This window comes from Eptatretus burgeri, chromosome 9, assembly GCF_056783735.1.
Source record: "Eptatretus burgeri isolate ZD-2024b chromosome 9, Ebu_testis_v1, whole genome shotgun sequence".
NCBI classification, from domain to species: domain Eukaryota; kingdom Metazoa; phylum Chordata; class Myxini; order Myxiniformes; family Myxinidae; genus Eptatretus; species Eptatretus burgeri.
The window spans coordinates 53,255,490-53,281,030 of record NC_140969.1 but is presented as its reverse complement, the minus strand read 5'-3'; the positions used below and the strand labels follow the sequence as shown (position 1 = coordinate 53,281,030).

At 40.2% G+C, this 25,541-nt stretch overlaps 1 protein-coding gene across 1 annotated transcript in view; it reads right to left on the bottom strand.

The window, feature by feature from the left end:
* Positions 1–1,561: 1,561 nt before the first annotated feature.
* LOC147020138 (microtubule-actin cross-linking factor 1-like) overlaps positions 1,562–25,541 on the bottom strand; it is a 212,772-nt gene continuing 188,792 nt past the window's right edge. Inside the window, exons 81-94 of the mRNA XM_085895175.1 lie at positions 23,424–23,567; positions 18,109–18,297; positions 17,501–17,612; positions 17,223–17,386; positions 16,531–16,693; positions 16,219–16,373; positions 14,827–14,901; positions 14,633–14,650; positions 13,941–14,058; positions 13,112–13,165; positions 12,435–12,637; positions 11,625–11,735; positions 2,922–3,045; positions 1,562–2,532 (exon numbers count right to left, since the gene is read on the bottom strand). Of these exons, the coding sequence (XP_085751301.1) occupies positions 2,279–2,532; positions 2,922–3,045; positions 11,625–11,735; positions 12,435–12,637; positions 13,112–13,165; positions 13,941–14,058; positions 14,633–14,650; positions 14,827–14,901; positions 16,219–16,373; positions 16,531–16,693; positions 17,223–17,386; positions 17,501–17,612; positions 18,109–18,297; positions 23,424–23,567 (1,884 nt within the window). The 3' untranslated portion in view covers positions 1,562–2,278. The remainder of the gene's footprint in view (positions 2,533–2,921; positions 3,046–11,624; positions 11,736–12,434; positions 12,638–13,111; positions 13,166–13,940; positions 14,059–14,632; positions 14,651–14,826; positions 14,902–16,218; positions 16,374–16,530; positions 16,694–17,222; positions 17,387–17,500; positions 17,613–18,108; positions 18,298–23,423; positions 23,568–25,541) is intronic.

Here is a 25,541-nt window from a genome sequence, read left to right as displayed (position 1 = left end):
CCTTGCTTATGTCCAGAGAGGAGTATTTTTTTGACTGCATGGAAAAAGATTATAGGGAAGGACATCGGATTGGTGAGGGGAGCATCAGAGGGAGATGGAATGTTCGAGTCATCCAGTGTGGAGTTAGAGGAGAAAAGAGAACCAAAAAGAGTTGCTTTATTGGTCGGAGAGACAGCGATAGTATCATCGGAACGGAAAAGCGAAGGTTAAGTCAAGTGACAGAAGTTGTTGGAGATACTTTTAGCGAAGGACCAGAAAGATCTATAAGTGAAAGAAGATGAAAGGTTGTCACATTTCTGGGACATATCAGAGCTTCAACCCCCCCCCCCCCCCCAGCATCTGAGTGGTTAGATTTCAGCCACTCCCTGTGGTGTACATTGAAGTCTCCTAGGTCGAGAAATTCTGCTTGAGGGTGTTCGGATGTCATGGCCTCATGGCAAGAGTTAAGATGGTCAAAGAAAGCTAAAAAGTTTGTGGAATTGGGAGGGCAGTAAGTGAAACAGAGAAAGATAATGATGGCCAGAAGACAAATCTTAAGCCAGATGACTTCAAAGTTTGGAGATTCGAGGTCCACAAGGTGTACAGCAGGCTAGTTGATGTCGGAGTAAACACAGACTCCTCCTTTGAAGCGGAATCGTGAGTAAAGGTTGTTGTTCAAAGTGTCAAAAGAATGATCAAGAACATCATGCGACAATTGGGTCTCTGAGCGAAGCGAGATATTAGGAGAGGAGCTTGCCAGATGTTGCTCAACAGAGGAAAGATTCGAAGACAGACCTCGGATGTTGGTGAAATGAATTGAAAAAGAGTCACGATTTGTTCAAAAGGCAAGAGTGAAAGGATGATAAGGGTATATGGGCCATTACATTAGTGTGTTCAGTTAACAATGGTATTTTTGTTCAGAATAAGTGCGCGAGGCGAGACGATGCACCCTACCAAGTGCAGTTGTAGTTCTTTTTATAATCTCACGTGCGTGTGAAGGTGATGATTTTGTGCTGCAATCCTATTTTCACAGGTCGATTATAAAAGCGTTCTAATAGTGAGTGCTGTTCGCCCAAGACCCCTGGATTTTAAACCAGACGAAGTTAAACTGTACCAGATCCACAGATGACTCGACGTAATGAAATCATTTTATCACCAATAAAAACATGGAGTCTTTTTCACAGCACTGGGCAAATCACAACTGCAACTCTCCCGTCAAACTTATCATTTCCGATGGAAGTTTTCAGGAAATCTGTGGTGAGCCAATTGCGAGCGAGTATTATGCATTGTCTGCTCCTTTCAGTCTGACCTCATCACACGAGCACTCATTCACAAACTCGTACCTTATTAACCCCCAAAGATCCAACCTCATCGCTCAACTCAAATCCCTTTTCTTTCATCCATGGAATCACCCTTTCGAGACTGTCCAATCATCGCTTCCACTGTTGTCTTTTACAACGGTGGCACATCACATCCAGGATTTGTTTTCTTTCTCCATGGCAACGCTGCCCATCCATCCATCCAGCTCTTTCATGAGCCTTGACCCATGAAAAGAAAATAATGAAAATGCACCACAGCAACATTTTGCACATTGAGAAACAGCTGAAGTTGCTCAATTTATTGCAAGCACATTTTAGCTTTTATACAAAAACAAGTTTATTTATTAATAATTATGAAGTGTCTAACAGAAGCCAAAACAAAAAACAAAAAAGCAGTGACAGTGCGATTTGGGTTCGAAAATTAGATGCAAGTCACCAAAGCATGAAGCTTTTGCATAATGTTCATTTGGTTAAGTGGTTTGGAACCTTCCTTTGCCATAGTACCTCATTAAATACCCCTTTAGTGTTGCTTAGTTTAGTCTGTCCTGTGCATTGTTAGTGTCAACCATGCATCGCCATGAGGAGCATCCTCCGCTGAGGTATCGAGGAGAAGAGCGATCAGAGGTGCAAATTAATGTGAGTACATGAGAGTTCATTCCGAGCCGAGATGCAATGGAGATGTTGGCAGAATCTTACTGGTCAGTTCCGTGGCAGGCCGCGGCTATACGCACCTGCTATGTGACAACACAGGCATAGGTTCAGCAACTCAAAAACTTTTGCAATTGCTTGGCTTCCCAAAACGTATTACTGTTGATGGACATTCAGAAACTTTGCGGGAGCCTCGTGTAAAACACTTTTACAGAGGTAAGGCCTTGTGTAGCGTATATTAAAGGTCACTTTCTGTTGCGTTTTGCACTCGAGTTTGTATCAATAATTTACATCCGTGAGCATGGGAAATCCAGGTGAAGGTGTCGAAGGTACTATCTCCGTGTAAGCTTGTTCGACGTGCCGCTCCCTGCGCCTTTGGGAATTTTTGTTGTTTTGTCAGCTCGAGATGCAGGTCGTGAGCCTCCCAAAGCATCGACGCCACCGAGCCCTTCGGTTCCGTCCGTGGCGAGGTTGGCGCGTTCTGGCACATCAAGGTCCGATGATTCGCTGCCCCTCCGGCTGCTCGTTCGGCTCCCGGGTCGGCTTCCTGGTCGACTTCCTCCACGACTTGGTGATCGACTCATATCTATGAGGATCAAATATGTCACCGTGTTTGATGTCATTAACAATGATTTGATTGATTTCTTCACATTTGTAAATATGTTCTATCAGAGAGATGCTTCTCCAGTTTCACATGGGTGCTCAAAAATAATCTCCATTTTGGCCTCATCTGAAAGCATGGTGATGTACAACTTACAATTCAGGCTGAAAATATTACAATAAGCCATTCCTTTGTGCTAAGGTAATTCTAGCATGCGTGCATTTATGCTGTACACTCGAAAGAAAGGCTGTGCACGAGTCTTTGTCGTAAACAGCGATTTCTACAGGTTACCTTTAGAAATCAACCAAGAACATGCCGAGCGATTCTGGTTAACCATTTAAACGCAGTCAATTTAACCAATCGACTTTTCTCACCAAATGCTTGGAGAATGTGCAAGTCAGAGGTCGAGTCTAAGGTAAGGCTATCTTCTCCAACGTGCAGACTCTTGCCTGAGAGATAGCCTGGGGGCCGAAGTCTGCTTCCGTGAATTGGCGTCACCTGTTGGACAACATGGTCACCATTGAAACGACATCGGGTCTCTACCAATTTGAACACCTAAATGGGCGAAGAGTGGGAAGATTCAGACGAGTTTCCAGGGAGTGTAAATTGTTGGGGAAAGAGGGAGTACGGAGGAGTGGGTAAGAGTGTGGGGCGTGGTGAGAAAAGAGGGTGAGGCAGCATAAGGAGGAGAGGCACAGTGCGAGGAAGAGGAAAGTGAGTAGTATAAACAGACAATGTTGGTTCTGAACATATCAGATTAACTTTTAAGTCAATGGGAATAACACAATGTTATGGTTCGCACAGCCATGGAAGACTAAATCTTAGCCACGGCAAATTAAAATAACAAAGCTTTGACACGCTTCAAACTGTCTTATTACCTCTGCCACCTTTTCACCCCTGTCTGTCTGTCTGTGAGCAGGATGTCTCAAAGTTATGGACGAATTTGGTGGACAGGTTTGATATGTGAAAAGGAGGAATTGATTCAATTTTGGTGAAGATCTGGATCCGCATCCGGATACGAGAAGCTTTAAATTATTTAAGTGATTCTTCACCATTGAGAGATGGGGCCAAAAACGACATGTAGCACAATATTTCAAAAAGTTGTGGATGGATTATGACAAAACTTGGTGGATGAGTTGGGTAGGTAACAAGAACAAGCTGATTAGAATTTGGTTAAGGTATGCATGCAGATTCAGCCAATCAGTCGGCTACAAAATGTAAACTTCAGCCTGGTTGGTTTGTGCATTTGTCTGTTTGTATGTTGGTTTGTCTGTGAGCAGGATATCTCAAAGAGTTATGGATGAATCTGGATAAAACTTAGTGGACAGGTTGGGAGTGTGACAAGGACAAATTGAATATACTTTCTTATTTTTTCCAGGACTTTTAAGGAGATTCAAGGACTGTGCAAACCATGAATATTCACCACTTTTCACTCTGCAGAAATGGATGAGCATTTCAAAAACTTTAAAAAAAAAAAAACATTTTAATAATTTTTATCATTTTGTCATTTAACAATTTAAGTCATTTCTGGGACACCGGTGGGGTCCAATTGATCCTTTGGAGTATGTTGATATTCGTCCCAGAGCCCCTCCCCCCCTCCTCACACTTCATTGTTAATGCTAAATCATTTATTCCAAGGGTAATATAAGGAGAAGACAGTGTTTGCTTTTGCTGTTTAACTAACTTCCTCTTTTCAATGTCTTGGCTAGTTTCCTAGAAGGTTGTGTTTTTTGGCAAATCCCTTTTCTAAGTCTGGCACATCACCACAAGACACTTGGGAAATTCCAATGACGAGAGAGAGAGAGAGAGAGAGAGAGAGAGAGAGAGAGAGAGAGAGAGAGAGAGAGAGAGAGAGAGAGAGAGAGAGAGAGAGAGAGAGAGAGAGAGAGAGAGAGAGAGAGAGAGAGAGAGACAGAGAGAGACACAGAGAGAGAGACAGAGAGAGACACAGAGAGAGAGACAGAGAGAGACACAGAGAGAGAGACAGAGAGAGACACAGAGAGAGAGACAGAGAGAGACACAGAGAGAGAGACAGAGAGAGACACAGAGAGAGAGACAGAGAGAGACACAGAGAGAGAGACAGAGAGAGACACAGAGAGAGAGACAGAGAGAGAGACAGAGAGAGACACAGAGAGAGAGACAGAGAGAGACACAGAGAGAGAGACACAGAGAGACACAGAGAGAGACACAGATAGAGACACAGAGACACACAGAGAGAGACACAGAGAGAGAGACAGAGAGAGAGACACAGAGAGACACGGAGAGAGAGAGAGAGACACAATGAGAGAGACACAATGAGAGAGACACAGAGAGAGAAAGAGAGAGAGAGAGACACAGAGAGAGAAAGAGAGAGAGAGACACAGAGAGACAGAGAGACAGAGAGACAGAGAGACAGAGAGACAGAGAGACAGAGAGACAGAGAGACAGAGAGACAGAGAGACAGAGAGACAGAGAGACAGAGAGAGAGACACAGAGAGAGAGACACAGAGAGAGAGAGAGACAGAGAGACAGAGAGACAGAGAGACAGAGAGACAGAGAGACAGAGAGACAGAGACAGAGAGACAGAGAGACAGAGAGACAGAGAGACAGAGAGACAGAGAGACAGAGAGACAGAGAGACAGAGAGACAGAGAGACAGAGAGACAGAGACAGAGACAGAGACAGAGACAGAGACAGAGACAGAGACAGAGACAGAGACAGAGACAGAGACAGAGACAGAGAGAGAGAGAGAGAGAGACACAGACACAGAGAGACAGAGAGACAGAGAGACAGAGAGACAGAGAGACAGAGAGAGAGAGAGAGAGAGAGAGACAGAGAGACAGAGAGACAGAGAGAGAGAGAGAGAGAGAGAGAGAGAGAGAGAGAGAGAGAGAGAGAGAGAGAGAGAGAGAGAGAGAGAGAGAGAGAGAGAGAGAGAGAGAGAGAGAGAGAGAGAGAGAGAGAGAGAGAGAGAGAGAGAGAGAGAGAGAGAGAGAGAGAGAGACTCCACATGACTGATAGAAATTGTCAAAAAAATTATTCATGGGTACCCCATCATATATTTTAAAATTTGCATCTATTGGTTGTAGTTTCAGAAAAGGAGATTTAAAAAAAAAAAAAAGGTTTTCACTTCACTCCAATATGGCTGTCAAACCACTTGACCGATGTCATCGGTCAAAAAATATTCTGCATGGGTACCTGATCACATATGTATAATTTTGCATCGATCAGTTAAGCGCTTTCAGAAAAGCTGATTTTAAAAAGTTTTTCCTTTAATCCAATATGGCGACCAAAGCTATTTCTGGCTCATTTTAAAGAAATCAGATAGAGATACTGCGACTGACAATAATATTGCACTAAATGATAATCCTAAGGTGAAACAACGATGCAAAATTTTACCTGCGAGATAGATTAGAAATCAAGTGAATAAAAACGATTATGCAGAAGCTTTACAATTCTTACCAAAATGTTTTGTGAAAGCAACGGCAAGAACCTATTTTAGTTATGGTTGGATTCAAAAGCCTCCATACAGTATATGCTATTGACCTGAGTGCTCAAAAGGAAACAATCAAGTCCAATAGAGTAGATACCTCCCTATACATTGCAAGAGGAGAGAATGAATAAATTGATGCTTATTGTTTGCTTTAAGAAGAGACGGAATTAAAGATCTATATTATATAAGGACCCGTGTCTGTCTGTCTGTTTGCCATGTCATAACTTGAGAACGGATTAACGGATTTCCATAAATCGAACTATGGTGGATTCAGTGAACTCCCGGGAAAGTTTGTGATGAAAAAGTTATTTAATTTTTTTATCGGTACATGGGCACACATGGCGAAATTGCAGATGCCAACTTGCGACGCTGGTTATTGCCGCACTCCCAGGAATCCTTTTTCTTCTTGCCCTATTGATTAGCCATCACAGCAAAGATTGGTATTTCCATCAACGAAGCGACGGGTCTTATATTCTTGTTAATACAGAAAATGGTGTTATGATTCACCTTACATTATTTTTGATAACTAAATGAGTATGAAAGTGTCAATGGGAGTATGTGTTAATCAAAGCAATCTTCAAAAACTAAATTATTTTTGATTCAAAATCAAAAGCCTTGTATTAATTATTAATGTCCTTTATTCAAAGAAAAGGAACTTTAAGAATTGATGTTTTGATGACAAAAGAACAGGTAAAAATCCAAAATGATACTGGCTCACTTAAATGAAAAACAACAAAACCCATGTTGAAGAAATATTCGTTGAGGGAGATGAATTTCTATCATTTCTAATTCTTTTATTTGCTGGTTTTAGTGCAGTGGGAGCTTTGACTCGTGGTATTTCAGCAGTGGTAAAAACTATCAATGAAAGGAATTCTCGACAACAAGCTCAAAAAGAGCTGGAATCACATAATAAAGAGATCAGTGGAATTGTAGATTATGTCCAAAAGCTTGAAAGTCTCCCAGATGAAGCAAGAATGTTAGTTGGAGATGTGATTTTTATCTTGCCAAAACGAAGTTTTTGCAAGATATGTTGGTCAGCTTGTATGTTTTTTTAATTTCTTTATTTTTTTTGTTTGTCTGTAATCACGTATAAAAAATTCTGCAGAGCACAGTTATCATTGGAAATTTTTGTAACTTCGCATATCAGAGGCCTATAGAGGTCCCTTTCAGCGCATAAAATTTTGAAGGTCAAGGTCAAAGGTCACTTTGTCGCAAATCAGGGGAGTCGACGAAACCCTTATTTTTTTGAGTAATTATAATCTAATAGTCTCCAAACTTTATGGGAATGTAGTATATGGTCTGGCGCTCTGCTGATTCGTTTTTGGTGGCGATTGGCCTTGAACTTCATGGTTAGTGCCTGAGGTCAAACATATTTGACCCCAAGGTCAAATTTTCAAGTTTTAGGAACCATATCATGTTGTACCTCAAATTGAACACCTCGATGAGTGCTTTCTAGATATGTCAAGCTTGAGACATTATGACGTCATTTAGTGATGCTATGAGGAAAACATATTTTTCATGGTTACTGTAGAACGATTCTCATTGGAATCTCTCATAGGCAGATATTTCTCAAGGAGTCGCTCCTGGTGGATAGCAGCTCTGTTCACCTCAGTGTGACCTTAAAGAAGTCACACGTGGTCACCTTTTGGCAAGATACGGGTCACCCTGCGGGTGACATTGGTTTATTTTTCTATTGCTCAGGCTGGTGTTAAATTAATGAGAAGACGTAATGAATTACAATTTTTTTTATGAAATAAAGGAGTGTCAGCGGATAAGTACTTCAGACACCTGAAACCCTTTATGCCACTTAGATCCCCTCACAACCCATCATATCTTGAGACCCTTTTTGACCTTTTAAAGACCCTTAAGCCACTTTAGACCTCTTAAACCAAAAATTGCCCCCAAAATAGTTTTTGAGAACCTTTTTCATGCACCATTCACGTCATGTACCAAGTTGCAATGACGAATCAAAACTGATGTCCTAGAGAAAAAGTGATGTTGAAAATCATCGGATGGGAAACCAGAATGAAATTCTGTGAGAAATACTGAATGGAAATTTCCGAAAGCAAAGCTATGGGGAGCATAGAGAGAGGGGGCAAGTCGGGGACTGAAGAAACGATGTGGAGAACGGGGATAGGTGCCTGTAGGTGGTCGGTTGGCATGGAAAGCACTTTGGTGATTTTCCATCAGGCAGTAGGCCCAAAACATGCATAAGTCCATTTCCCAGCTGAGCTTTTGTTATATCATCCCCACTCCCAAGCAGTACTTCCAAGATATAACAATCATGGATTGGAAATCTTCGCTGGTGGAATAGAATGAGGTTGTTGAGGTTAACAGCTCCAACTACTGCGATATCTGCACACTGAATTCTTATTTCTACCAATATACCCTCATTTGAGGTGAGACGTCCACGAACCCATCAGTAACGGGTACCCCACTAGTCTAATATAAATACAAAAAGACATGTTCGAAAGGATGGTTCTACCTTTGGCATCTCAATAATTTGGTATTGATTCGTCAAATTATGATACAAAAGCACAGGCTGACAGAGAAATATAGTGTAACCCAAAATATTAACATGAAAAATACTTACAGGTTAATTAATCATCCAAGTCCTATAAAAGCAATTGACTTAATGAGGTTAACTGATTTTACACAATATTTAACTGATGAGAAAATGGCTATGGATTCTAAAAATACAAAATGGTAGACACAATACCAGGTGAGACATCATTCACTGTCCAATTAGGACGAGATTTTATAAACAAGGGTGTGTCGTTAACTTGTGAATAAAACCTTCAGCACATGATATGTTTGATCCATGGTATATATATATATATATATATATATATATATATATATATATATATATATATATATATATATATATATATATATATATATATATATTTAGTTAGTCAGCTTGTATGTTTTTTTAAATTTTTTTTTGTTTGTTTGTTTTTTTTTGTTTGTGTGTAATCACGTATAAAAAAAAATTCTGCAGAGCACAGTTATCATTGGAAATTTTGATCCATGGTATAATTGGTCATTTTCAATAAACATACAAGATCTGGAACAATTAAATCAGTTTCGTGAGGAAGAATGTTATCTGATTGACGGGGATTATGAGATATGCGGAAGCACCATTAACAAACAACAAACAACTGAATTTAAGAAGAGAAAATTCGGAGGAGTCACGTGACCTCTCAAATGTGCTAATTATTCAAAAACGAAAAATAGTACAAACACAACCTTCTTCTTCTTCTTCTTTCGGCTGCTCCCTTTAAGGGTCGCCACAGCAGATCATCCGCATGATCCGCACAGAGATTTGGCACATGTTTTACGCCGATGCCCTTCCTGACGCAACCCTGGCCGCCTCTTACGACACAGGGATATGGTACACCTATTTTAACCGGGGTATACACCGGCCCAGTATACTGGTACTCATTTCGCCGACCTCGGAAGGATGACAGGCTGAGTCAACCCCCTGGTGTATTAATTCAGTGGCCCAACGGGGCTTGAACTCAGGACCTTTTGGATCCCAAGCCGCTGCCCTAACCACTGCGCCAACACCAGGCTTAGTACAAACACAACCTATACATCAATTAAAAGATAATTTTACTGCTCATCGAACAGCATAACTTTCAAGGGTGAAAAATTAGTTTGTAGAAAAAAGAATTACCACCTTGGCTAACGACTCCAAATCTACACCTCCAAATATACATCCCATTGTCTAAACCAAGCGTTTTCAATCCATATACCTATCTAGTTGTTGAGAGAGTTGGTATATAGAGAATGCATTCTGACTTCCGATTGTTTGATAACAAAGTAGATTTTGAATATGTCACTTAATTAAGTCGTGATGATCTAGATTCTAGCGTGATCGGGACAATTGGTGTGTTTTTAACGAAGGCCACTCACTATAAGTTCCCATAGGCTGTAGTTTGAAACTGCCAAGTTGTACAGATTAAACAAATACATGAAGTTAAAGCCAGTTCAGCAGCACGCATGCAATGATACAAATCAGAAAAGCAAAAAAATGAAATTTGGAGTCGTTACAGCATGTGTGAGGCAGTTGTACCATCATAAACTAGAGTCGATCCATATACAGAGTACAATGCCTGCTGCGCAACCCATGTGCCACCATCTCCAAGCTGCCACATGCCAACCTGTAAACCTCCAACAACCACCTCACAATAAGGTGAGCTGTTTTGCTGTATATTTGTGACCTTACTCCTATATGTGTGGATATATATATATATATATATATATATATATATATATATATATATATATATATATATATATATATATATATATATATATATATATATATATATATATATATAGATTTCTTCGAACCACTGACTCCCTGACTACCTTCTGGGTGACGTAGAAAGCTGAAATTTTGCCTGCCGATGGACATCAAAACCGATACACCGGGAAATGTCACAGAACCAAATTTAAATATAAATAAATGAAAAAAAAAAGAAAGGAAGAAAATAAATAAATAAAAAACAAATGCAGGTGAGTGACCCGAGACAATGGGGAAGCCACAGTTCATTATTGCTTACAATGTGCAAGCCTTAAACCAAGGGAGTTGGTAAGCAACACAAAAAACCAAAGGAATGTCAACACACACCAAAGGATCAATGGGACCCCATTGGTGTCCCAGAAATGACAAAACAATAGAATGAGAAAACGCTTTTAAAATGTTTTTTAAATGTTAATCCTTTCATTAATCGTTTCCTAAAGAGCAAAAAGCGAAGAATGTTGTGTTATTCCCATTGATGTGATATGGTTCAGACCCAATATTTCATACTACTGAGGCAGCACATGGAGGAGGAGAGGCTGCGCGAGGGAGAGAGGTTGCGTGAGGCAGATGCTGCGCGAGGAGGAAGAGATGGTGCGTGAGGTGGAGGCAGCGTGAGGACGACGAGGAGGAGACGCAGCCTGAGGAGGATGAGAGGCAGCGTGAGGAGGAGAGGCAGTGCAAGGTGAGGAAGAGGAGGAGAGTTAGTGTGAGGAGGATGAGGAGAGGTAGCGCGAGGAGGAGAGGTCGTGCAAGGCGAGGAAGAGGAGGAGAGGCAACGTGAGAAGAAGGAGGAGGAGGGGGAGGAGAGGCAGCGTGAGGAGGGGTCATATTTCACTCTTTTGGAATATATAACTCATTTTCAATGAAAATTATCAGTTGGTTGCAAATTTATATTTTTTTGAACTTCTGTTAAAATGTACTCCAAACTCCACTTCAAGTCTTTCAAAACCTCTATTTGATGCTGTATCAAATGGTATCCAAAATTTATTTTCTCTCTTGCAAGACAATAACAAACTATTTAAAACAAACAAAAAAAAATCATATTGATGTGTTTAGTCTGCATCAATTTGAGAAAATTATGTTCTCATTTTATGAACAATTGCAAGCATTTTAAGATGTGTTTGGCACAAAAACAACATGCCGAATAATTTTTGCCTTTCGAGCCAGATCTGGTCGTTGGTAGATCCGTTTGAACATCTATGATGTGCCCCATTAGACTTTTTAGATGATGTGTGACTTAAATCTGCAACGCGCTCTGTTTGAACCGCTGCTTGTTTCAGAAGGTACATACCTCAACAGGCGAGGCATCTGACTCTTGGCTCAGAGGTTTTGTGGGAGTGGAGGTTCTGCTGTTGGAAAGCCAAGGCTTGTCATAATTACGGCTTAGCGTGGCGCTGGAAGGCTGGTGGAACGACGTGGTGGGTGCCATTGTTGAGCATGAATGGATGCAGACATCAGATAAGAAGACATACAGTCAAAGCAGGACAACAGTAACTTCAGCAAGCATTAAACAAGCTTTGTTTGACACGCCACTAAATTTTCATTGGGGAAATTACAACTCGGTGTGATGCAGACATGCACGACAGTGCATCAGGAAGCTGACAATACTAAGGTAACCTCGTTTGGACCGCGAAGCATTCCATTCTATGGGACGTAACCTCGCTGCTGCATTCGAAGCCGTGAGTAAAGCCAATTGCATCTACTTCCTCATGAGCTGCGGCGGAAGTCATTTAGGCAACGTTTGTGCACATGACACATGCCCTTGTAACATAATTTGATATGCCCATAAAATTATCTCCTTCTTCATACTGCTGACCGTGTGGAGGATGGTTTTAATGAAGTAGCTTAAAGAGAAAGGTAAGATGCTGGAAGTGCAGATAATGTGTCCAAAACAGTAACGCCTCTGACAATTGATATTCGTGTGACATATCGAGGTACATTTTATGGTAAGACCCTCATTTAGTTAGTGGGATAGTCTCAAATATGGCCCAACAAACACCAAGGTTCAATGAACAATTTCACAACGCCAGCATGGCTGGAAGAAAGCGTGTGGATGGGAGTAGAGGGGATTTGTAGCACAAGATCCAGAGGTAGAGCTTACCCGAGGTGTGTTTGCTGTAGTGGAGGAAGTTGACGATGGTGTGGTGCAGCTGCTGCTGTGAACATGTGGGCCGCGTACGGGAGAGGTCGTGCGGGATGTAGGCCGTGACCTTCGCCCCCGTGTTCGGAAAGGCGCCATCGATTGGCTCGCACCCTCTGGCATGATGAACTTCTCCCTGAGTTCCAGGTTGGTGCGACCCTTCGCTGTGGTGATGGAAAGGTAAGAGAGCACAGGCTTGGAGCCATGGATTTGAGGTGACATTTCGAATGGAGAACCTTGAAAGTTAGGTGCAGAAATCAACTTCGGGCGTGCAACAACAATGTCCTTTCGACGTGCAAGAAAATATGCATGCACTTCGGTGTCACAGTTAACACAATAAGTCACGACCATGCATCACACTTGCCTTAAATCGACTTGCAAATTAAATTTGTACTCATTGCAACAAGAGGTTTGGGGGGGGGGGGCAAGCAGGCACACATTGATCAACACATCAGGAGCAACTGGCAATCATCAAAAAAAACGGAAACGAACAAAGCATTCCATTCCAACATCAACTTTCACTTTGGAATGCCAATGACAATCGGTGAAACAAAAAGGAAAACGAAAATCACTGCACTCCAAGCAAATTGTTTCAGGATGTTGAGCAAGCAAGCAGCACACAACTATCTCAAACTGACTGGTTACTGAGGAGTTCGAGTCGGATCGCAGCATTTTGCTTCCGTGGTGGTGGACTGGAGAGGAGGGAGATTTGGGTTACAGTGGGTAATAAGTTCAAGATTATTGAGAGGCAACCAACCCTTGCACCTCCACCCCCACCCCCCCCTCCCACTTCCCCATACAATGAACACTGTGACTAATTCCGACAATGAAAATAGCAAAGCAAGAAGCATCACAGCAATACCTGGGCCGAACAGTGCGTACGACCGGCCAAAAATAACGGCAGGCAATATGCATGGTATAAATTACAGTACGTGTGCTCAAGCACAAGGAACAAAGCAGAGCTGCGCTATGAACAGCACGGCGTGCCGAGAGGATATGATGGTCCTTTGAGCATTCTGTAGGGAATGAAATGTGGAATGCAAATCATGGTTTCGAAATAAGTGCCGACATGGGAAGGTCACATGGGAAGCAGGTAGGCCAGCAGACTACCTTTTATAAAGTGCCACATCCAGTTGATTTGCTCTGGGTGAGGAAGAGTCATGTATGCCATTTAAAATGCTACAAACAGTGATTACAAATCGTTATTCATCATAACAAGTGGAGGGGGACTGGGGATGTTTACATTCCATCACATTTAATGCTCTTTCATTACACCGCAGAACAAGAGAGTGCAATAAATACTCAAAAATATCAAAATCGATTATATCAGCAGGAACAAGCTTCGGACATAACAGAACATCTGTTGATACTAAATATTGCTGGGATGTAGAGGAGGAAATGGTGAGAACCTCGTCATATTTTATAATGAGGAGTGATGTGGTGGAAGGATGGGACAATGTTTAGTACCTCTGCAAGGGTCGTTTTTCACCAAAAACTCATCAAGTGCCATCCATCCTCCACCAACTCTCACCATCACGGTGCTGCGCAATATTCGCACCAGCCGTAACTGCTGTGAATCACCAAACTGCAGGAGAAATTGACCATGAGGAAAGATGCCATGAGAGATGACCATTTCAAAAAAACCTCACTTCCTTCAAAAGCGACCCTCAAACCGGGCCCAGGCTCATGCAGGTAAAATAATTGCTGGGCACCTGCACCGGTTTGCACTTTCACCACCACGCCGTATTACATCAGATTTCACCATCACGTGTAACATGCTTCCAACCCAGGAAGCATGATCTTGTTACCGATCAGAAGTCCCCTCCACAACCCAGACGTCCACAACGGTGCGTTTAACCCAATCTTGGACACAGCGCTCAATTAGCTCAGGAGAATGGCCGAGTACATGCACAAGCCACGTGTTTTAGTTTGGCAATGGCAAGTGTTGTGCACAGGAAACCCCAGTGATCGTATGGAAAAACAAGCTGAGCAAAACAGAATGGATCACCAGTGTATGAAGTTACGATTGGTAACAATGAAGAGGAATCACCCTCAAAATTAAACAAAGCAAGCCGAGTTGGGGGGTAAAGGTGGGTGGGGGACCAGCAAGCAAAGAGCTGACTCATGGAAGAGACTTGAAGCTTGAAAGCAGCTGGTACCTGGTTCCCAAGGTAGAACTTTTCATCGACAGGGGAGGAAAAAAAACAAACAGTTTTGTTATTTAAGTTACATCTTCAGAGTTTGCCTTGATCAAACTTATGGTACGATACCCGCTCCATCATGTGGTTACCGTACGAGTGTCTTAAGTGCTCACACGTCATAAAAGGTCAAAAAGCAAATGTTTTCCACTCACCCTGTACTTATTCTCTCCAATTTGTTCCACCTGAAATCTGCGTGTGCACTTACACTCTGCTACCTGCCTCGTCACCTGCAAGGAACAAATGAAGCAAGCATGCTGTTGGCGGGGAATGCCATCAATTGGTCATTGTTATAAACAATCGGCAACACCTTACAGTCTCTGCACTCAGGGATGTCCCATGGATCATAACATTTGCTCGGGGCCTCACATAAATCATTCCTTGTGAGAAGCAAAGCTTAAGATGTTGTCAATACCGGAGTCCAGTCGAAATTCTCATTTAATACACAATTACTGCACGGTATATTAGAAGTGGTGCAGCATGGTGCAGGCAGAAATATATATATATATATAATATCTTACTAACGAATGAGTCTGATACGATGGTGCAGATGTCGTACCCAACTACTTCCTGTCCAAATCAGCTTAAGTCGAACGTCAGGCCTGGTCAGCCGGTTTAGGAAAGACAGGCCAAAAACTTTTCTTGGCCTATTCCAGAAGGAGCTGAGAAACATTCGGGGCATTACACGAGCAATGTTGGTGGTGGTAGTAGTAGTAGTAGAAGATCCTATTGAGGAATCTGCTGCAATTGCGGAGTGCACAACCTTTGGAAAGGGCGTTGTCAGCTGGCAGATATGCTCGGATTTACTTGTGGACGTTAAAGATTCCACTACCTTTTGAAGAGACTAGGCCATTATGTGCTGGCATTTTGACCAAAAACCAGACAAATAAAGTTACATGCCTCCAGAAATGACCCAACCCACCAGTAAGGTGTTGTATACATGTGAAAGCATGAGCAAATTGTCAACAAGCACAAGCGCAGATTCACCATTGAACCACCGGTTCACCAAATTGATGGAAGCATGTAATTATTTCTCCAGAAACGTTGTCGGCGCGATGGACGTGGTTGTGTTAACCTCATACAAAAAAAGTTTTCAAATTGACACAGCATTTTGCCAAGCCCAAAAACGAAAAAGCAGCAAACGCTTTGTAATTCAGGAGCTAAACATGTTCCAGGTCTTGCTGAAGATTCTGTTACCAACTACTCTTCCAAGCCCAACACCAAATGTACAAAACTTGGTGCTCCCTAAATCCAGACTCAGGTGAGAACGTTTTTGTATATTTTTTTCACCACTTTTCCCTCCTCAATTATAGCCGATGTAAAAGAGGAATAAATTGCAGCTTTTAAAACGAAAAGTCAATTCCAAACATCCAAGTCACGAGTCTAGCATCATCACCATCATGTCTTCAGAAATAGTCTCAAAAAAGTGACTCGGACAAAAATGGTGACTCAAATCCCATAGCTATGGCAACCAGGAGGTTGCGTCACCTCATATGAAACCAGGCATCCCAAATAATGTGTGAAAGGAAGACTGCAGTTTTAAACACCTCATCTTCAATCTTGTCGGCATCTGTGATTGGTCTGTATGCATCTTTGTTGGGATGCAGGGCGGCAATGAACTCATAATAGTCGATGTAACCATCTCGGTCCCTGTCAAAAATGTCTGCTACGGCCACCATCTCGAGCCTGTTGGTGGGAAACCCTGTGCCAAACAGAAATCATCACGAAGTCGATTAATCTCCACAAATAATCCACCCCCTCCACCCTAATCCCTGTTTACGGCAATCTGCAATTACGTGCAAGTTTATGCCAACTTTGAACGACCATGTATTTCCGAAGAGGAAAGAGTAGCAACTCACGAGATGACAATATTCCATCGATAAACTCTTGCCGGGTTATCTTTCCATCCTGGTCTTTGTCGATTCGTCGGAAGAAATCCATCACACGGGACTTCTTGTGGTTCATCCACTGCATGTATTTTCTTCTCCACACATCAAAGTCAAAGCTCTCAAAATCCTTCAGCTGAAGTCACAGGAAGAGAGAATAAAGAGAGAATAAAAAGTGTTGTAAAAAGGGGAAAACAAAAAAAGGCCGAGCTGGGTTAGCATATTCATTAAAAAATATATTATTTTTAACTGAGTCTCGATGGAACCAAAATGGAACTTTGGCGACATGACCTGAATTTTTGCATGCATTATTGTCCGTCTCCCCTTCCGACCAGGCGAATTACATTTCAATGTAGAGCAGGTATTTTAAAGCACTCTCGCCTCGTATGCTGTGAAGTTTCGTTTCCTTTGGCCAACGGAAGATGCTCATAGAACTGATCGAGGAGCTCATGGAAGAGTTTGTACATGTATCACATGCAGGGCAAGAACACTACGACCCAACGATGCACTTTTACTTGGATTTAAATGACATTGGCAGGCAATAGACAAATCTACTGCACTGTGTGAGATTTGAACTTGGGATCACTGCATCATGAGCTATGTGCTCAGATGGGAACAACAAACAGGCAAATTCATTGCCAACTTTCCATGTTATTTCATCTCACCTCCTGCAGCCTCTCCAAGCAGTCCTGGAGTTTTCTTTGCCTCTCCAGTGCCATGAGCCAAACCTGACGCCATTTGTTGAAGAGTTGAGTGACGCGTGGGTTCTTCGTCTCAAGCGGCTGTGCGTGTGTCGGCACGACACCCAATGGTGGTGCACCGCGTTTTCCTAGAAAGAAAAGAGCTTGTAACCACAAATGAAACACGTTTGTAGAGAGTGAGGACGCATTTCCATGGACAATATCTCATATTCGCCTTTACTCTAACTACTAACATAACTCACTGCTTCGAATTCTGTCAAACAGCTGCACATCAGAGACCGAAGGTTTCCTTTTGTAGGACTTTGTCATTCTCTCCATCTCTGGCTGTTTGCTCATCATCTCCTCCATAAATGTCTAGGAAGTGGAGGAAACATTATTGGGGAGAAAAGGTTAAAGTAGCATGCATGAAGATCATCTCATACTGAAAGTTTATTCCATCTCAAGAGCACAAAATGTGGTCCTAAGGTGAATCTGTCCACATGACTAAGTTGCCCAATAAATGCCAAGAGATATCACAATTTAAAGATTCCAAACGAGAATGAAACGTCGCAGGCTCTCGGCTGGGCATTCCTACGTCAGTGGAGATTTGGATGTTGGAGGGCGGGGGGTGGTAAGGAGAAACAGAAGCATAATTAAATAATTCTCCAAGTGTTCATATGCAAAAAATGAAAAAGCTGAATAAAAATGAAATTGTTTCAAAAATCCATACATTGTGTCATAAACAGCACTCAGAAAACCATGGTAACTCATCACGTCAGTTGGGAGTAAGGGGTGGGAGTACCCTCCACTAGTTTACTTTATATAATTAAATGAGGAGGAAAATTTCTGGCATGTCAGACAATCCCCACACCTGGTGTTCTGAAATGAGGTACTGGAGACTATCAATCTGCTCAGGAAGGGACTCCTGGTCTCGCTGCCTGATCATCTCCTGAGCTTGCTGCAGCCAAGACAGCATGTCCTCCAGCAAGCGAGAGTTGGACAGGAGCTCATTGAGAGAAGTCTCCAAGCGTACCTGGTGCTGCCGAGCCCACATGATCACCTGCACACAAACAGTAAAATCGTGTTTGTTTAACCATGCTAACTTATGGAAGCACCAGTACTTTGCAAGATAACTTGCTTCAGCCTGCAACAGCTCATGTAGATAATTAATAACATGTATGTGTGTGTGTGTGTATATATATATATATATGTATATATATATATATATATATATATATATATATATATATATATATGTATATATATATATATATATATATATATATATATATATATATATATATGTATATATATATATATATATATATATATATATATATATATATATATATATACATATATATATATATATATATATATATATATATATATATATATATATATATATATATATATATATATATATATATATATATATATATATATATATATATATATATATATATATATATATATATATATATATATATATATATATATATATATATATATATATATATATATATATATATATATATATATATATATATATATACATATATATACACGTATATATATATATATATATATATATATATATATATATATATATATATATATACATATATATATATATATATACATATATATATATATATACATATATATATATATATATATATATATATATATATATATACATATATATACATATATATACATATATATACATATATATATATATATATATATATATATATATATATATATATATATATATATATATATATATATATATACATATATATATATATATATATATATATATATATATATATATATATATATATATATATATATATATATATATATACTGAAGCCACAGTAATCGATTCGGAAGATATGGATGTATATATACTAAGCCTTACAGAGTACACAGAAATAGCAAAAAAGATCTTCATCTGATGTGGTACAAAAATAGATTTCGACACATCGACATTCCTAAGGTTGGTCAGTTACTCGGGGAAGGAACCTGTACTGCATTAATTGGACTGCATGTGTTCACTGGGTGTGACTCAGTAAGTGCTTTTGGTGGTTGTGGAAAGGTTGTTGGCACGAAACTGGAAACAAAAGGAGGAAGACTCCAGAAAGCTATGGCAGAACCTGAAGAAAACTGGATTCTTTCCCAAGAATTGCTCCTGCTCATACAAGAGTTCACATGCAGAATGTATGCATCACAGTCATCTCTGACATGTGAACAACCTGAAATATCAACTGTTCAGAGCAAAGAAAGGTGATGTGGAGTCAGGTCAGCTTCCACCCTGCAAGGATACGTCCTTCCTCCATGCACAGCATGCAAACTTCCAAGCATGTCTATGGAGCAGATGTCTGGAAACCGAACTGGAAGTTCTCAATCCAGAGGGGCATGGGTGGATGTTCGATGATGGGCAGCTAATCATCGATTGGATGCAAGGTCTACCTGCACAGGAAGTCATGATGGAGTTGATGGCATGTAAATGTAGTAGACATTGCAAAGCCCCTGGATGCCAGTGTATTGTTAATGGGCTGGTGTTCCCCTGCATTTAGAAGTCAGGCGTGTGACAATTTGTACCAAGACGACAATGACAATGCTCCCGATGATAGTTCAGATGAAGATGATTATGACAGGGAAGACAGTGATACTCCTTAGAATGAGATACAAGCAAATAACTGTATTTCTCCATTACCGGCTTTGCAACACAAAGTGTTAATATCGGTGTGCGGTTGTGTTTGATTGAAACAATATTTTCAAAATGAGATTGTGTTTCTTTCTGATCACAATATTTTCATTTGCTAAATTACAATTTTGTTCGCAGTTTATATTTTACTCAAATTAATACAACACGTGTATAATAATGATATGATTCATCATAAATTCAAACCACATCGATGCTAATCCTTTTCATGTTTTTGCGCTATCATTTTGTTTCGTCATCAGAACAGCTAGTAATTTAAAATTATTTTATTTCATTTTATGGTCAGATAATCATATTTCCTTTTGTATTGCCTGCCACTACATAATTGTCGGCACAGAGCAATTTGTTGGTTCTTCCGTGATGCTGTCGATATCTGTGATGGAGTCTCTAATGTTATATCTTACGTCTGACTTGTTCACAATTCCACAAGTCTGCATGTATGTGATGAATTGCTTTCATATTTGGACTATCCTTTCATCATTCAACTATTTGCGTACATGTTTGACGATCCAACTTGCAAGCAGGTGACATCGCCTTTTCAGGGTCGATGTGTTAATAAATTTCACTTTTCATGATATTGATGTAGACCCTATACTTGTAGTGATGAAAAATAACAAAACCAAATGTTTTAAACATATCGGAGACATCTTTGTAGTCTTTTTCATTCTGTATGTTAAAGCAACTTGAATATGCCACAAAATGTATGAACATGCAATTTTTTTTTTCCGCACATATTGTCATCGGTAGTCCATTCATGAATGTGCACGCACATCACAATCCGATTAAAGTGGTGGAACAAAATACTGTACATGGTACCAGTTACCACAGATGCTAAATATTTATCCTCCGATTTCCTTTTCAAAGTAGATATCAGCCTTTGTTAGTTTAATTAAAAAAAAAAACCCTGACAAAGAAAGTGAATAAGGAAATATCAACTGTGTGCAGTAACTGGTTGATGTGTGGTATTTTGTTCTACCGCTCTACTCTTCCAATGTTTTACTTTTGACGATGAAAAATACATTAAACTGCCAACATTGAGCTGTTATTTGTCTTGGAAGCCGATGGAACCCGTAATTTGCGATAAAAAAATAAAAAATGTTTAATTTATTTTTAGCATATATTTTGAATTATTTTCATCAAGCTCTTAAATGCTACTACATTTTTGGAAAGGTACAGAATATGGAAGAAGAATACAAAGCTACTCTATAAATAATGATATATTGATTTCAATAACCACAAGAGGTGCTGTGGAAAGCTGATATATGCAAATAATTGTATTTTTTAAAATGACAGTTACCATATGAACCATGTTGGTTCTATCACGAAGCTACTCATGAGGGATGTCCCCCCCCCAGAATGCAATAACATCAGGGAAATAAGTGCCCAACTAAAATGCATTTCGACAATTTGCCAGGGCAAGTGGTACCGATGACCAGTTTTTAGATCCTCAAGGAGGATCTCTAAGTCTTACTCACGTTGTTGTTCTTGTGGACTTTTTTGTTTCACATCCTACAGTTTTCTTCGAAACTTCCTGAAACTTGGCGTATATATGTAGAAATACCCTGCGCAGACAGTAACGATCTCCGATTTTGGAAATTCTTCAGAGAAAAAAAAGTTGACGTCATAATATCGCCGCTAATCGAAATCCCCTATACCATTATCTCCGAAACTAGGCAAGCTTTTTGAATTTTGTGTGCAGGAATCAAGCCGGGAATTAGCACAGATAATTTATCGCAAACCTGATATATCACAATGACATCATATTCGTTTTTATGACGTCATCATTAAGAGGACGAGGATCTTAGCTCATTCGAGCTTGTTCAGCTAATACCTTATGGCCTACCACCATGGCAAGCTTTTCCCATCACTGGGGACGGGTACTTTTGCTAGTAATGTGTAGAACTGACCATTTTGGAAGCAATAAAAGAGAGGAAGCCAGGAAGCCTGTTAGTTTTGCAGGTCGAACTATTATGTCGATGATCCAAAAGTTCACATCAACCATGACAGTAAAAATGGGTGATTAAATTTTGCTTAAAACAGAAAAAGAAAAAATAAATGTTTTCATTCAATCACTATACAGTATATGTAAATAAATGAGAAATTATTGGCTGCATGGGCTTTTGATTTGTAAAATGATCCGTCTGAGGTCCAAACAACACAAGGTGAAAAGCAGATGGCCACGTCACAGTAGACGTTAGGGTTTTTTCACACCAGGAGTGACAATCCCCAAACACCCGCCCCACAGGTTGCGGATAGTGGAACGACCCTCAGATACGAGTGTTAGATGTGGAAGCAGTGGGAGAACAACCTGGCGAAGATGGTTGAGGGTGAAGTGGGTTAACCAGTGGAATGGTTATCCTGGTTCAAATACCCAATGATGCAAACATCACCCAACGAGTCCCAAGCACCATAAGACCTCATCCCTGACAGACTTGTGGGTTATTCAGAGTCGCAGCAAGACTAGGAGAAGGGAAACTCTGATGCAACACCAATGGGCTGGAGAGGCTCATCATAGGGGTTGTGGAACCTTTGATAATGCAAATGCCATCAAGGTGGATGAGCTACGATTGGCCAATGGCAACCACAAAACTACACCCGTGGGGAAGAGGGTGGATACGCTATGTTGCTGAAGCTGTGGAAGGCATGTTCCTTGTCCGGTGGATGTCCGACTGCAATCCGATTCTGCCCCAACCACTTTTGTACCATTTTCATGGTATAAGTGGGCACGGATTTGTTTTTCAAGGCTTATTTGTTGTTAAAAAAAAACGGCACAGAATGACCTCACTTTAGGGTTGCACTGTCATAGAGTGATGTAGTTACTTTCACGGGAATTGATGAGCGGTAAATTTAAACCACATTACCGTGTATGTGAATCATGAATTACCTGCAAATCCCACTCAGACTTTCAGGAAAGTTTAAAATGGCTCCATTAGTCAAAAGTACATTATTTGCTCATTGCATTCTTGAAACTTTTCCCCATTGCAATGTTTGGAAATTAAAATATCTGCTTAGCCCCTCGCAGTCCCACCTCAAATAGACAGACATGACAAAGCAATTGGTGAGCACTTTCAACAGTTTACCAACTCCAGCATTTATGATGAAGACAAATCCAAGCTGCTTCAGAATTAATTTTTTAATTGCTGTTATAAAAGGGTTTCAGCCCACATGTGGAAATTGCATTTACAGTAGTTTTAGCATTCGGTGTTCGTTTGACCTAACTATGTTATAATAAAGGGAGGGATCATTAAAGTTTGAAGTTGTTTGGGCACCATATGCAGATAAAAGGGTGTGCATGAAGTTAAATGATTAAACCACTGAGGCTAATCTGAACAACTCGGTGTAAAAAACACCCTGAACAAATTAAAAGAAATTTAATGTTTCCAATTTTTGAAGCACATATTGGAAAAAAAGGCCAAAGCAGGAAAATCAATGGGATCATAATCGTCCTCACCTCCTCAAATCTGCTACGGATTATGTTAATCCACTGTTTAATGGTCGTGGATGAGTCAGGATGACAAACCGCCAGAATTGTCTCACCCATTGTCACCGCACGGTTCACTTCAGTCTGCTGCTCTTCCAACCTCTCTAAAAATTCCTGTAAAAGCAAAGATGTTACAAATAATTGTAAAGTATTCATGGAGCCACAGAAAATGTCAGCACAGTGGCTCTCCACCAAGAAAGGTCCTAAAAATTGAATGACATCAACCCCACACTCAACCGATTAGTGACATGTAGGAAGCGGCAATACTGTGTTGAATGCTTACTCACCACTAAAGGCAGCAGAACGTCTATCAGGGTTACAAGTAACGAACATGCAAGGTAGTGTAGCCGGCTTAATGCCCTATGTAAAATGCAAGGCACTCAATGTAGTGCAATCTAAAAGAGCAGGAATATAACCTAGAATGAAGATGTGGTAGGAAACGTTCATTTAAACAGGTGCATCAAAATGTTCCAATGGGAAACAAGAAAAAGAGCAATCAGAGATTGCAGACCCTTGCCAGGACTTGTTTTGTGTGGTGCTTGTGTACTAGTGTGTTACGTAATGAATGAGACATAATTAGAACTGCCACTTTATAACTGTTGGTAGTGATGATCGTGCACCAAGACGTCCCGCTTTGATCGGACACCTGACCCTGACCCATGACGTTTATTATTATTATTATTATTATTATTATTATTATTATTATTATTATTATTATGCAAAGGAATTTAGAATGGGATTAAAATAAATTCAATTCAGATCAAATGGAACATCAAATAGGTACAGTCCTGCATTGGAGTGATTAGAAGAAACCCAAAAAAGCAAAAAGCAAAGATCAAGTCATCAGGAGGAACCTGGATAGGATCCGCATTTTAGCTGCTACTCCTCTACCCTCAAACCCGTACAGGCATAGGCAAGTAAGCCTTATAAAAAAAACAACAACAATAAAAACAGAACACAGATCAAAATATAAAAATATTCTGGCTGCCAGACCATGTGTCCGATCAAGTCGAAATTTAAAACATGTATTCCACATCATGACTAGATTATAAATGTGAAGTGTCACATCGATTGATTAAGTGGTTCCAGAGAAAACATTATTTAATATTTTTCTTCAATCCAATATGGCTGCAAAACCATGTGACATCAATTATTCCTCAACAAATTTGTACATGCATGCCTTGGGGAACATTTGTGGGAAGTTTCGCCTAGATCTGTCCAGCCGTTCTGGAGAAGATTTTTAAAATGTTTTATGGTAAATCCAATATGGCTGTCAAACCATGTGATTTATGACATCACATGTATGAACCTTTTGCTCCTCATGGATAGGCGGTCATGTTTGTAAAGTTTCGCCTCGATCTGTTCAGCCATTTCAGAGAAGAAGATTTTTGAAAGTTTAAAAAACAAACAAACAAAAAACAACATGGCTACCGAATCATGTGACCAATGACGTCATTAATTTTTTTTTCTGTGGACTATTTTATCCTGAGATGACCCTCAAAAATTTTTCATACTGATTGGATGTAGCGTTCTACATACGCAATTATGACGTCATAACAAAAGCACTGATAACATCATAAAAAATTCACTCAATCCCCATTAGGAGTACTTACTACGTGCCAAGTTTCATTTTTTTCTTTGATGCCATTTCAGAGATACAGAGGTTCAAAGTTTTTGTTTTTCCAATATGGCTGCCACAACACGTGACCTATGATGTCATAATTATAATTAATACATTCTACATGAGTAGTTGCACCAATGGTGAAAATTTCATCTCAATCCGACAAGAGGTTGTGGAGAAAAACATGAAAGTTTCGTGCGGCCAAACAAACAAACAAATGAAATTGCTCGTTGAGCAAGGAATTGCCGGAATAACTTTGTCATATCTCCATGATCTCTGAAAAAACAAAAACCTGGAAATCAATTTGGTTCTTATAAGTCGATAGAGCTACTGTTTAATGAGTTATAGCACTTAGTTTGGTCATGATCATAACTTGGAAGTCAATCGAACTTGAAATGGCGTTTTTATCGCAATTTGAAAGTTTTGACCCGACCCCCCTGACATTCGACCCCTGACCGCTAAGAAGG